Raw genomic sequence first — 14,994 nt, 5'->3', positions numbered from 1 at the left:
ATGAAGTTCTATATTGTGTATTCTGCAAAATTGTTCAAAGCATTATCAAAGATATTTTAAATGAAAGACAGCGTGAAACTAGGAAGAAAAAACATTTATCAGAGATTAGCTTTTTAATCAATAACTACAAAGAAACAATATACAGTGACATATACATATAAGATTTATTATTAACAAATGCTTATTTCACACCAACTACCTGCCTCAAAAAGAAGTACCTCCCCACTCAGTCCCTCACCTTGTTTTTCCTTTACTTCATCAAAACCATGACACAATTCAAAAAGTTTTTTTTAACCATATAAGGCACATATCCTTTTACAAAATAAAGCAGACTGCTCCAAATTGCAAATTATTACAAATATACAGAAAAGAAATAATGACTAAATGCCAACAAGTTTCCATCCACAGCTTGTCTGCACTTGAGAAATCTGAGAATTTTAATAGAGTAAACCAAGCTATTGCTGCAGCTCAGTCCCTCATGAGCTTGCTCTATTATAGCAGATGCTGCTCTGCATTTTGTACAAGATATGTTCATCTGTGTGATGAAACATTACTCTTCTCTCGAGAAGTATAATGGGTTTTCCCAGGAAAATGATAAACGAGGACATTCCACACCAAAAAAGGAAACTGGCTTTACAGAAAGTCAAAACAACATTTCTAATTTAACTTTTTAAATGACATATTTCTCTTCCTTGTCCCCCCAAAATATTCAGCTAACAAGGCTTTCAGTCAACAGGAGAATAAATATGTGAAATAGAGAATGAAACACCACATAGCTAAAAATGAATGAAGCAGAACCACATGTATCAACTATATAAATATTTTTTAAAGTATTAAGCAAAAAAGAACAAGTTGCATAAGGATATATACAGTGTAATATCTTCTAAGTAATGTTTAAAACATGTTTACAATATTGTATGAGGTGTGTATATATGTGTATATATATATGTGTATATATAAAAAATATGGCATAAACATATGCATGGGAATGATAAACACCAAACTGGAGAGAATGCTACTTTTGGGAGAGAGGACAGGAAACAGGATTGAGGAAGGAAACTGGGGTAGCAATTATAGTTGTGCTGTTTAATTTCTCAAGCTAAAGGAAATACATTATTCTACTTGTTTCTGTAGACATGACATACTTCATAATTTTAAAAGAAAAGACTTCCCCTTGCACGTTTGACTGAAGGTATTCTCCTGATGAAGGACATCCAACCCCACAACACACATACGCAAAATACAACCCTCTCTGGTTCGAATGGCCTTTCCAAATAAGCTGCTTTGAGAGCCTGCTCCTCATCAGTTATCTTGTGTTTCTTCCACTAGTGTTGCTACTTTCTGATGCTGGCTGTGATGTGCCCTTCAGACCCCTAACTCAGAGCCTAAGCTTGTCTCCCTACTTTTAATCTTACCAAGAATACTTGTTTTAGGCACAAAATCTATTACATATAGTTTCCTTTCATTTTCCCCCTTTTACTGCTAAAAGTTCCAGCAACCATTAAAAAAGAAAGCCATTATATATTTAAATACCACCAGACTTTGTGGCACTTGGCCAAGCTATGAACTTGATTTCATTCTGAATCAAACACAACTGCAGGATGAGATATTAAAATTAAAATACTGACTGGAGTTAAATTCTCCATTTAATAAATGAATATTCCAAAATTCTGTAATATAGTATACTACAATTCTGTTCTACCATCTCAACTGTGCTTAGTCAACATTTTGTTTTAAAGCTTAAGTCAGGGCTAGAAATGGGAAAAAAATATTTCATTTTCCTTGAGGTTAAAACAAGAATAAAATAAGGAAACAAAACCAATTATTAACATCGTATAGATAATGAGACATTCACGCAGAGTATACCCCTGGGGTCCCCTCAAAAATAAAAATAAAAAGATCACTACCACCTCTTTGAGATCAGAAAACTCATTTTTCCTGTCCATTCAGCAGCTTCCAGAACCAGCACTCAAAGATCAGGGAAAGAGAGGCAAGAAAAAGAAACCCACAGAGACAGACATAAGCTGGTATTCTTCTGTTTACAAAAGAAATGTAATTCCATCAAGACCAAATCAAAAACTTTCAATCTTCTCATTAGGTGTTTACTACTTCCTTCACTCCATTCAATCTATCTTCAAATACTTCTTTAAAGTATTCTGACATCTATACTCAGTTTTAAAATGAAAAATAGGTTTTTATCACACTTGGCCACTTGCCATTGCCTTGCTTCACAGCAGCTAGCAGAATTCTGGCAGAGCAAGATACAGGATACAGTGGGGTAGGATGGAAATACAGAAGATTAATTCCAAAATAAACACCTCCAAAAATCTGTCATCTTTGGAAATGTGTATCTGTAGGAAATATAGAGTTGGCAGCACCTCTTTCAAATAGTTCCTTTCTCTCTTCTGCAGTACCCAGTCCTTTCACTCATCCTCCTTCTCCCCCACTTGCTCCATATACCTGCCAGGTAGGTATCACTGTGTCAATTTCTTAAATTACTTATAGCATAACAGCACTACAATCTTTGGCCATTACTGCTGCCTGAATTTAAAAAAAAAATCCTTCTTGATAGTTCTATGATGCCCACCACTGTAGTATCTAGGCACAAAGAACAAAATGATATACAGCTGCATTAGTCAAAGAGTTGGAGGATTTAGACAAGGGTCCCTAGGACTTTCTAACTCACTGACTCTCATTTGCCCAACACTGACTGACTATGTACGTTCCTAACACTGTATCAGACTTAGTTTACAGAGTCTGAAAGAACAGACTACTACAGGCAACTAATCACTTGTTAAGGTTTTCACTCTGGGGATTCCTACAGTGTAAATACAAAGAAACATTTTCTGTTTCAGGCTGGCAGGTCACAACTCAGAATGAACAAATTATTAGAACAGTCCCATCTTACCTCGACATTCCAGCATTAACTGCGTTTTTCCTTCTCCCCGCTCCAACTCTCTGAATTTCCCACCACATCTTCACCTCTTCCCCAACTCCCTCAGCAGTTTGGATTGGTAAAGAAGAAAAAGGAGAAAGATGGGACTAAAGGCATAATCAACTATTTAAGAGGAATGCAGGGTAAATTGTTCATCCGGATGTCAGAAATAATCATGCAGACTGCCCTGAAAGGGAATTAGAAGGCTAATTTTCTTCACTTCAAGCCCTTGATCCTTTTGAGAATAATCAAATATACGCCGGTTTACAATTTTATACAAGCTACCCAATGAAATAACATAAAAATTACTTGTCAACTGTTATATAAAAATGATACATATCTTAAAGAAGCCCTTTAGGCTCACCTAATCAAGCATCCTCAGTTAACTGACAAAAATACTAGGATCAAAGAGGTTGTATCACTTGCCCAAGGTCAAATAGTAAGTTAATGCAAGAGAAAGGAGCAGAACCCAGACTTTAACTCTATTATACCACTTGGCACCTAATTCTCTTCACTTACTTTTTATTTTGGTGACTTGAAAACACACATACACATACACGCACAACTCTTACCATTTCCATCTTTTCATTTATTTATCTCAGAAAACTTAAAAAAAATTCTGTGATGTTACAGCTATTCTTTGCCTCATAAGATTTCAAAAGGTTCATCAACTACATTGCAAATACAATATCTTCTGGTAGAGCAGATACTGTACTGTCTCTAAAAAACTGTCATATTTATCAAATAAATACTTACCTAGAAGACCAAAGAATATGGGCAAATAAAGCAATCCAGTAAGGTCCTAGTCAATTAAAATGCTAGAGAATCACTACAAATAACTTTTTCTCAATTATGTGTATGTATATATACATATATACATATGTGTATATATATATATTAATACATACACACACACACACACATATATTTTTTAACCTCCCTTGAGAAACTGGGGTGACAGAAGCAGTAGGAATCGTGTTTATCTACATTTATAACGAGGAAAGGCAGACTGCTAAAATTTTACTAAGAAAAGATTTCCAAGTTTTTTTTGTTTGTTCAAAGACAAGACCATCGCACACATAATGCTTAATACTCCCTAAAGGGAATCGGATATTACAAAAATGGAAAGGTAAAGAGAACAAAGTTGAAGAAAATTACTCAGAAGTATTCCTCTAATTAATGAACATAATGTTAAGAGTTTCTGCTTTGGGAGAGTATAATGCACAGAACACACTCTTTCAGCAAAGATTTGCTGAGTGCTCATCATGCTATGTAAACTTTTTTATACTGCTACACAAATCTTCCAGATTCTGATAGTATGGGGTAGGGCTGGGGAGGCAGAAATAAGGGATTAAGTTAGGTATCTGATTTGATATATACATTGAAATCATTTTAAAATAATTAAACCAATTTTTTTAAAGTACAAGAGTAGAAGTGTAGAAAAAACAACAAAGAAGCATATTTAACATGATTATAAAAAGAAACACAAAAAAGGTCAAGAAATAAAGTTTCAGTGCCTGAGTAACGGTCAGACAGGCCTTGAATTGAACTGTCTTTCTACCTGGTACTAGCTGAGCAGTAGTCCACAGCCAGCATCCAAGTTCTATCAACTCTACTTCCTAAATCTCCCTTCTCTCTATCCTCAATGCTACTGTCCTAGTTCAGGCAACTTTTGCCCAGTCCATTAAGATGCTCCTTACTGCTGTCTGTCTTCCCAGTGCCATCCTCTCTAGTGAAGCCTTCACACTGCAGCCTGCGTGACCTACTACCTAAAACCACAAACCTAATCATGTGGTTCCCCTATTTGACATTCTTCTGACGATCACTTATTGACAAGTAGTATTTTTCCAAACTGGCTTAAATTGTAGAATGGATCTCAACCAGTACTTCCTTAAGAAAAGAGAATAGAAACTAGGCATGCCTCATACATAGTAAAAATACTCTTTCATGAGACTTTTCGTAGTTTTACGCACACATGCATGTGCTGGATTGTAATATAAAATGTATTTCTTTTTTTTTGATTGAAGTATAGTCAATTTACAATGCTGTGTTAGTCTCTACTGTAGAGCAAAATGATTCAGTTATATACATACATATATATTCTTTTTCATATTCATTTTTATTATAGGTCACTACAAGATACTGATTATAGTTCCCTGTGCTATACAGTAGGTCCTTCTTGTTTATCTTAAAATGTATTTCTACTATGGGTTCAGTTAAAAAAAACCCCAAAACCAAAAAAACCCCACTGACTTACATAATAAAATTTCAAGTCCTTCACAAGTCCTTTCACAATCTGATCCCTCACCACAGCAAGCAGTTAAGAGACAGGCTCTGGAGCCAGACTACTTGGGTTTACATGCCAGGAATGCCACTCGCTAACCTGGGCAAGTCAATTTACTAGCTGTATGTCACTAACCAGCTGTGATCCTGTGTGTAAATCACTTAACCCAATCTGAGGTAAGTCAGTTTCACTACCTGTAAAATGAGGATAATAACAGTACTATTCACAGGGTGTCACAAGAATTAAATGAGACTATATACAGTGCCTGGCACATGGTACACTTGATAAATTTAATTATTATTGGTTATCACTACTACTGCCCAGCCTAATCTCTGGCTATTCCTGTCCATACTCCAGTTGTAACAAATTATAGGCTGTTTCTCAAAAACATCTTACTCCCTCATATCGTCATTTCAGATCATGGTGCTGCCTGGAATGTGAACCAAACTTTCTAGTCCCCGTACATTACAGTTCCTCATACTGCAGCTCAAGCAAGGCCTCCCCAGTGAAGCATTCACCACCATTCTCAGGTAGGTCTAAGTGCTCCTACTGAACCTCCATATGGGGGGAAGGGGAAAAAAAACACACACACACACATAGCCAGTTACGGTCTTGTTTATGAATGTCTCCTGGCCAGACTGTGAACTCTCAGGACCGGAACAGAAACATCTCTGTTTCCCAGCATAGTCTCACACAGAATAGCAGTTCCACAGATATTTTCTGAATGACTTCATGTTATTTAACCTTTCTAGGCCCTTATTTTCTCATTTGTACAATGGGGAGAGTATTTTGCCTAAAGGGTTGTTATGAAGTACACTATACAATGTTATAAAAGTGTTTGATATAGAAGCAATACTCAGTAATTACCAAATTTACTGGGTGGGACTTTCTAGAATCTTAAAATTTCAAAGATCTCTAGGGGGCAATACATTAGACCCTTATCAGATAATACCCGGAGGGGAGGGTGGAGAAAGAGATTTAAGAAATGTAGTCAGTGGGAGGGATAGTGAGATCTCTTGGAAGAAACTGCAGTAGACACCTGAGAAAGGAACAAAGCTGAAGGAGCAAAAGCTGAAAAGGAAGGAAGGCCCACCCTGACAATTGCATGTGTGTACAGCTCTAATTTCTAGCCAGACCTAGGCTTAAAATCCCAGCTCTGAAAACGTTGTCCATCTTTGCACCCCACCATTAAAACAATTTATGACACATAAGAAGAAGTGAACGTATCTCATCCTCAATTTCCTCATCTATAAAACCAGGACAATAATACCTCTCACAGGGTTATGGTGAGAATTAAACATGGTGACACAATGCCCTCAGCTCTTAGATGCTTTCTTCTATATCCACTCCTTTGTCTTTAGAGGTCAGGTAGTTCAGCTACCCTATTTGCTCTCCTGTTATTTTATAAACTATCAGTTGCATTAAGTTTCTTGTAAGTTTTAAGCAGACATTAATACTCAAACATCTTGTAACACCATTTACTATAAATAGTAAAAAGTACAAAGAGGACCTGCCTCAGAATGTGAAATAGGAGTTTAAAGGATCTTGCCTATAAAGCAGTAAAGCTCAGGACTGTACATTTAAGACTGTCCTCTAGATAGTGTCATATATCTAAGGGGCACCTCACAACTTTCTGGTGATTATTGCAAGTGCTCCCCTAACAGTAAAGTGAACAACAAATAGTAAGAAAAAATATGTAAAAACTGAAAACTTTAGAAATGAAGCATAAAAAGTAAACATCTAACTCTTCTGGATTAATAAATATTACTAATGTCATTTCAGAACCTTTGGGAAAGAGAGATATCAAAATGCAATGTCATATTATCCAATTATTTCAGAACTGTATGAGAAAAAGCTGAGTTTTAGCATGCTATTAGACCCAGTTGGTGATGTAATTTACCAAGTTATGCTTTTACTAATATAAAAGATTGAAGCCTGTAAACAGCTTATGCGTCAAGAATTTACCAAACTTATTAAGATTACTTTGCTTGAAGTCAACTTTCATTTTCATACAGGCTGTCTCACTACAAGCATTTAACAAAGTGCAGTGAAATAAATAAATGGATCCCTTTTGTGCTCAACCTGCAGAGGACAGGTTTTTTTTTATCAGATGTCATCAAGTTTGATCCAAATCAGGGAGTAACCAGTCAAGACTGAGTTTCAGGCTAGGTACTCACTTACTGGAGGAATTTGACCGCAAATCACTTTAAAAAACCAGTCTCAGTTTAAACCTTTTTAGAATGAAACAAAGAATTATGTAATTTTGTAGGAAAAGAACTGAATGGGAAAACCAGCAGATGTGTGAGCCATTCTCAACTCTGTAGTAACTTGCTGGACTACGAAGGAAAAACCCATTTTACTGTTCTTGAACTCTTATTTCCTTAACCTAGAGTATTTTCAAGCTCCAAATTCCAGGACTCTTAAGTACATGTCTTCCATGGTAACATCTTAATTTTCCTAGCAACATGTTGTTCCAGTATGGTATTAATCAGTCAAATAAAGAATAGAGGACTTCTCTATATTGAGTGGCTATCTTGAGATCTTTAAAAGGTAATCTTGTCCTTAATCAGAGGAAAACAAACGGTAATTTTTAAGAAAACCCACAGGGGCACAGAGCTAGAATATAAAAAGAAATAAAGGCAACATTTCAGTAGTTAATCAGACAATGTTATCAATAAAGTGTTATTGCAGAAGACCATGACCGCTGCTTGATTTCACCTTCAAACATTAGGCAACCCCCAAACCAAAAAAGACTCACATTCAATTTGCTGTCTTTGACATATACCATTCTTAATACCACGTTTTCTACTCAGATTTCCTCTGGGAGTGGTCTGATAAAGCATAAAATAGAGCTTCCTGGGACTTAGAAAAGTTCAAATATTCAGAATTTGTTGACTAAATCCACATTTACTCATTCGAATATTTTATGGGGTTCAAAATAAACAAGATTTTAAGATAAATATAATTTCCTTAAAAATAAGGCTGTTCTAAACATACTTATCCAGAACCCTCAAAATCTTAATATTATAATCAACTAAAACAACAAATAAATCTAGATTCTAATTCAAACAGATTCCTAATAATCTGGCTATTTATCATACTTTTGCTGCTTTAGACAGAAAGTCTGTACCACTGATCCAATGGTACCAACTCTGCATTGGTCTACCATAAAGAAGTGTAATATACAACCAAAGACATCACTGGCAATACAAAACTTAAAGCAATCACCCAAATGTGGCTCCCTAAGCAATAGGTCATTAAACAAGTCGGGGGGGGGGGGGTGCGGAGCACTCTTTTTCACTGGCAAACAGACAAAAGGGTGTATATACAACTAATGCTTGTCTTGAGTGTCATCTATGCACCTCTATGAGACAAAAAGGTATCAAGGGATACACTATTTTTGCCCAGTAATAAGGCACCCACAAATGAAACATTTAGAGAACAAGCCAGTGTCAATCTGTGTCCTGAAAATAATAAATCCTATTAGAATTCAGAGAGGACAGAATAGAACAATGAAAAGGGAATAAGAGCGAGGCATCACACAAGTTAAGATTCAGACTAGGATTTCTCCTTGAATCCACCACCATTTAAGAGACTTTTTAACCTAGAAGTCATTAACCACAAACAGAACAGAACAAATTAGTTCCTTCAGTTCCCATTAGATCTCCTTCCTCATCTGTAAAGTGAGGATATTAGATTCATAGAGGAGTCATAGGTCACATTTCTCACCTAAAATGGACGTTTGGAAGTTAGAGGAATGTTTAAGACTGAAATTCAGCTACAAAAACTGCACAAACATTTAGTATGGATATATGAGACATGTGCTTAAGTACAGTGGAGTATTTATCTGGGGTGGATGTGGCAAAGTAAGATAGGGCCAGATCAGGAGGAACCCAAATAAACAACTGGGACTCACCTCCGTGTCAGGCAATGTAACCTGTTAAAACGTCCAGGTTAAACCAAAATGATATCACAGCTAAAGAACTACAATGTGTAAAAGACAGCCAAAAACTATTAACAGTATAATGACAAACTTAAGCAAGAGATTTAGTAATTCAGCAGAGCTGCTAACCACTAGGAAACCACTGATACCAGCAGTCAGGCTGTCATAATCAGAGATGAAACAGTTTGATTTAGCAAAGGAACTACACGGCTCACAGTGAAAGGCAGTTCCCTTCAGAGAATCATCCTTGAAAATGGCAGCCACCTTCATTAACCACATAGAAAGGCATGCAACAAATATTTTACATCAGTCTTAGTTACAGTCACAAGTTGGGAAAGGAAAAATTACATGAGATGGTGCTACAAATAGTGAATAAGCCCCTGCACCTTTTCTCCTATTACTCAGCTGAACGTTATTTTAATGGGAGGGAAGTGGGTTGCACAAGTTATGTTTTTATGACTTCACAACCACAATTACCTATTAGCCAAACTGTATTGGTTTGGACTAGATCATCACACCTGGAAAAGATGGATTTCAAAAAACATGCCTCTAGAGTAAAAAATTAACCAGTACTTTAATTGGTTATGTCCCCCAGCTCTAATTTACCACACCTACCACAGCAGAACAAAAGTGGCACAAGCAGGACTTGTGATCTAGTCCAACGCAGAGTGCCATCTGCTGCACATACACAGGATGTCACCTATGCAAGATTCAACCTTACTGTCTCTCAGGGACCTTTATAAGAGCAAGTTGTTAGCTCTCATGTTGCCTAATACATGTGCTTTAAACCAACACAGGAGAATTCTCATTCACAGGGTTTCGAAATATCAATACTTTCCTAACAAACAATAGGTTTATGAAGGAGGAGAAAGATGCGAAGGAGCAACTGCAATTTATAATAAAAAGAACACGATAAGGGGGTCAGAATATCTGGGGTGGGTGGGAGTTCTAAAACTGTTGCATACTAGCTGTGTAATCTTGGCCAAAATTCTCCCCTTTCTTGTCTCAATTTCAAGCATAAAATCTCTAAGAGATACCTTTCAAATTGAGTCTAGTGAGGAATCACAGAATACTCAGATGGAGACATCTGTATACATGATGGCTTCAGAGCAATCGTAGAATAAGAAAAAAAACTGTTTACATATTTTTAAATAATCAGGTAAACTTTTTTCAAAATCTTACAATTCTAAGTTTATTTATAAGTCACCATTCTCATAACACTTCTGCCCTTCGGAAATAACACTTCATTTTAGTTGTGCTTTCAGCTACAAATTCAGCACATCACTTTTACCCATCCTAGAATAGCACATAAAAACACTTTCATCAAGTACTCACACAAGGAAGGCACTCATAGCCTGACAGATTCACATGGTAGAAAATGTACAAGGCACAAATTTTAAAATGCTAAGTGAATACCACACCCAAATAGTCTTAAAAACAAACTGCAAAGTCAGAAGATGTACTATCAAAATATAGAGATAAAGACAACTTGGAAAGTCTTTAAATAGTTTGAGGGGGAAGGGAACACAATCAGATTTTCGGATGGCCTTATGTTTTTAAGAGAACAAAACACGTAACTGGAGGCTATGAAACATGCAAATCTAAATTGAACTGTGGAAAGCTCGGCTCTCACCCAAAAGCTTCAGCAAAGCAATATGTCAGTATGCCAAAATGAAGAAGTACAATTTTCTCACAAGAATGAGGATAGGGCCCATACATACGACTAATAATAACAATACCATCTTGCATTCATAGAGCATTAGTTCTTTTCATAGCTCTTTCAGGCACAATTTTATGCTGTCATCAATCTTGGGGTATCCTCTGATAAGCTCCAGTTCAAGAGCTATGTGATCAGTACAAGACAGGTGGATGTATTTGTTGAGGACTGAAAGTACCAGTTTCTCCTTTCACGCTGTCTGCAGTGATTTTATTACCCCACTATACAACTTAGCCCTAGGAAGTAAAACCTACACACTTTCTCTTGGAGTTGGCCTGAGACCAACACTATGGGTCTAGAATGTCCAAGGGGAGAGAACCAAAAGAATTTGTTAGGTCAAGAACTCCATGCCAAGTTGATCTCTTGCAAGTGAAAAAGAAATATATACACACAGACACACACACACTCACTCCAAGGCTGTTCAAGTAGAAACTCCTGCTTGTTGCCAACCAATGAAATCCAGCAGTAACTAGTTAATATAGCCACCAAATCCCTGCCTCTGTTAACAACTTGTCATATTCACTTCCCTTCTGCCTGCTGTCCACCCCTCCTTCTTCAGGCACGCGTGAACAAGCTAATAAAGCGGCCCTCTAAAAGGACCACCGAGGACCTTTAAGGACCTGAGAGTATGGAGCTTGCCTCCTGAAGCAATGCAGCATCCATCGCAAGGGTGCTGTTCCCCATGCCCACACGCAGTAAGTCACAGAGGGTGATAAAGTTTGATTTTCCGTCTAGCCCGTTCCCAGAGGGCCGAGAGAGCACGAGGGAGCGGCCCCACTGGGGTCCTGGGTCGCCCTCCGGGAACAGTTCCCAGCAGCATGGCACTGCCACTCTCCTGACACATACACAAGGCAGCCGCGGCAACTCGGGCACTCCAACCCGCCCGGAGGAGGAGGAAAAAGAACAACTTGCACGAGGCTCAGTTCGGGAGCAACCGGGCAGAGCTGTTAAGGAAAAAGGAGGGAGGGACCGAGATCGGGGGTGGGTCAGGGAGAGGTTCAAGTCCCGTCCCTTCCCCGCCCTGGTGTCCCCGGTCCTGCGGGAACATCCCCGCCGCCGCCCCTCCTCCTCCCGTCGGCTTCCTCCGCCCTCCCTCTTTTCCTGGTTGCCGCCGCAGGCGCCTGAAGGGCACCGCGGCTCCTCGGTGCCCGGCAACCTCGGGAGCGGCCGCGAGTTGAGGCAACTCGCCCGCTGCCCCGGCGGCCTGCCTGCCGGCGGCTCCCACACGCCAGCGCCGCCCCGCCCTCCCCGGAGCCGCCGGGCGCGCTCGCTCACCGTCCGGTGGTGCTGCTGCTGCCGGTGGCGGCTGACGCCCAGAGCCGGGAAGCAGCCGGCAGTCAGCGCTCCGCAGCCGCCGGCGCGCCCGCCGCCGCCCCGGGAGAAGAGAAGCAGCAGTAGCGATCTACCTGCGGCGGCCGCCATCTCTCAACTGGAAACGGCGCCGACCCAGGCAGCGCAGCGGACGGCCGAGGCGGAGCTAACACCCGCCACTCACTGGCGCCGGACCAACTGCTGCCCTTGACTGAGTTGATGAGGCGGGGCTTCTTGCAAGACCCAATCGACAGGCGGGAGAACCACACTAGAGACTGCCTGTCACTTCCAGAGTTACCTATTGTGGGACATAGTCAATTACGGGCAAATTCTAGGGAACCGGTAATTGGCACCGAACCCCTCAGAATATCAGCAAGAGAGATGGCACGTTTGATTCGGCTAATCTTCACCAAGGATACAGCTATGACAAGGGTAACTGGGGAAATGGCTATTCGTGCAAAGATGTGTACTTCGTTGAGTGTTTAAGTTGGCAAAATTGGCACCAATTAGTAATCATTAGCTAGGTATGCTGGAACTCTCAACAACACACCCAGAATTATCATTCATAACTGATGGTATTTGGATATGCTGAAATTAAACGCACATGATGGGCCGATTTAATGACCGTGATATGTAGCATAGTATGTGAGGGGTGGAATGAGTATACCAGTCCCCGTATGAGTACACGTTATCAGAATGAATTAACAGACCTGTACGCATTTAAAATACTCAATTCATTTTTATAGCACCTTTATACTGATATTCTTACACTCTCCATAAACAACACTCTATTTTCTTATCTCTTTGACTTTACGTGAACTTACTAAACTATAGAAACAGAACACGCTGGTAGATTATAAAACTCATGTAAAGGTTATTTCAATGAATTTTCATAATTTAGCTAAACTAGCCATTAGAATACACTTTGGAATAACTCTGTCTTGAAAAATACTTCTTTCCACAGAAACAGGCTTATAATGATAGCTCATTTAGGACTGAAAGAAGGGAGATTTGAGTTTCCTGAATTTCCTCAGAAGAGGATTTCCTTGCTGTTTATTATTATGAGCTAGTTAATTCTCCCACCTCCTTTTAAAATCTGGAGCAGGAAAAATTTGGTAAGCAAAAAAAAAGTATTATCCTAAATTTTGGGAAACATTTTTGTAGTGTAGCCTAAGGTGATAAATTTAAAACAAAACAACACAACACGCACACAATTTTATTGTAACACTTTTTCTAATAGTATTCTTTAAAGTTATTGAAATGGTACTTTTTTGGGCCAAGAATAGCTAAATAATGAAGTGGCACTTTTGGTTTGTTTCATCCTTCCACCCTGCCCCAGGACAGTAAGATGATTGGCTTTTCCAGGTGAGACACTCATACCATTCACCCAAAAGGCATTTGTTGCTCAACTGTGGAACATGAGAGCTCAGGAATGAGATAAGCCCCCCATTCAACAGCTGCACACACTAATCCCTCTAGTTGGAAATCTATGACATTCCTGGAGCAACTTCACTTACAATCATTTTCCACCCATCTATATTTATCCCTTTTGCATTTTATGTATCTACTCATACAGTGTGATTTCCCCTTATCTCTCTTGCCTCTTCACAACTTTTTACTAGGATTACCACAGATTTTAGTTTTGTTTTTATTTTCTGTGTCTTTGCAAATCTGGCTATGAATCGGTATTGTGTCCTCCATACATCTTACACTTTGAAAAGTTCTACTGGAATTGCCCTCCCCTATTTTTCTAAGTATGAAAATTAGACATGCATCCTGCAGTACTGAGATTTAGTTCTGTGGATTTGCAAAAGAAGCATAATAAAGAGGGTTTTTTAAGTACACAAACCTGAAACTGGAGGTTTCAAAAAGCTTTCTTTTTATCTCTTTACCATCTTTTATCTATCAAGATGATATCATTGATGAACCACAGGTAGGCTGTGTATTTTGAGGATCCACTGACTAAACTGAGTTCTAATAATCCAGGGCTAGAAATTAAACAAATGTCAATTATCTCTTCACAGGGAAAACCTGTCCCTAACTGCAAAGGCCATATCTCACATTAACTAGTTGGCTAGGCCGATTAAGGAGAAAGTGTAGATAGCTCACGAGAAAGTCATCCTCTAGATTGACAGTGATTTCTGGAAGAATAAACAAGAAAACATGTTACCGCTGGGAAGCTTTAAGGGGTAGCTATTCTTTTAAATGGTTAACTTTTTCCCAGCTGCATGTTATTTTTATAATTACAAAAATATGGTCACTGAAACCTACATGGCTGCAGAATTGTTTTCTGTGCCAATCCTTAAAACAGGTTGATCTTTTTTTTAGCTGAAACTAATCAGAACAGATTTCCTGGAGCATGAAACCCTAACTAGGTTTCCTACAAAAATGTACACTAAAGTCAGCTCCAAAGTATGACTCAACTCAATAGAGTATTTGTCTAAGCATTCCAGAATAGCTAGGGTAGGTAATGCACACAGTATACTGACATGAGCAAGAAAATATGAAAGGGATCTGCTTAGAGATCTGGGGTCTATGTTTCATGGTTTACTGATAATGTGAATAATTATTCAAGTGAGATCTGCAATATTTAAAGATCAGGTAAAAGTATATGAAGGAGAGTGAGAGAAAAGGGTTTTTTAGCCTTCAAATATGTATCATGAATCACAGCCTAGATCTGTTTTCTGACTATTGGGATTCACTATTTTTTCAGTTGTTGTTATTCCTATTTTTCTACCCCAACCCATCTGCAGAAGGGCTCAACGACTCTTAAACCCCACCACATATCTTTTCCTGTCAATATC

General features: G+C 38.7%; 1 protein-coding gene across 4 annotated transcripts in view; it reads right to left on the bottom strand.

Annotated features, from left to right (window-relative positions):
• MCU (mitochondrial calcium uniporter) overlaps window positions 1–14,994 on the bottom strand; it is a 199,149-nt gene that overhangs the window by 140,863 nt on the left and 43,292 nt on the right. Inside the window, exon 1 of one of the 4 annotated variants that reach the window (XM_074374177.1) lies at window positions 12,155–12,319. The exons of 1 other annotated variant lie outside the window; for it this stretch is intronic. In XM_074374177.1, coding sequence (XP_074230278.1) covers window positions 12,155–12,301 — 147 coding nt within the window. In that variant the 5' untranslated portion in view covers window positions 12,302–12,319. Of the gene's footprint in view, window positions 1–12,154; window positions 12,320–14,994 lie in introns of those variants that run through there. 2 more of the 4 variants (XM_074374176.1, XM_074374178.1) reach the window with 2 other exon arrangements.

Source organism: Camelus bactrianus, chromosome 11 (assembly GCF_048773025.1).
Source record: "Camelus bactrianus isolate YW-2024 breed Bactrian camel chromosome 11, ASM4877302v1, whole genome shotgun sequence".
In the NCBI taxonomy this organism is placed as follows: Eukaryota; Metazoa; Chordata; class Mammalia; order Artiodactyla; family Camelidae; genus Camelus; species Camelus bactrianus.
Note: the sequence above shows the minus strand (reverse complement) of the source record. Positions and strands in the feature narration are given on the sequence as shown.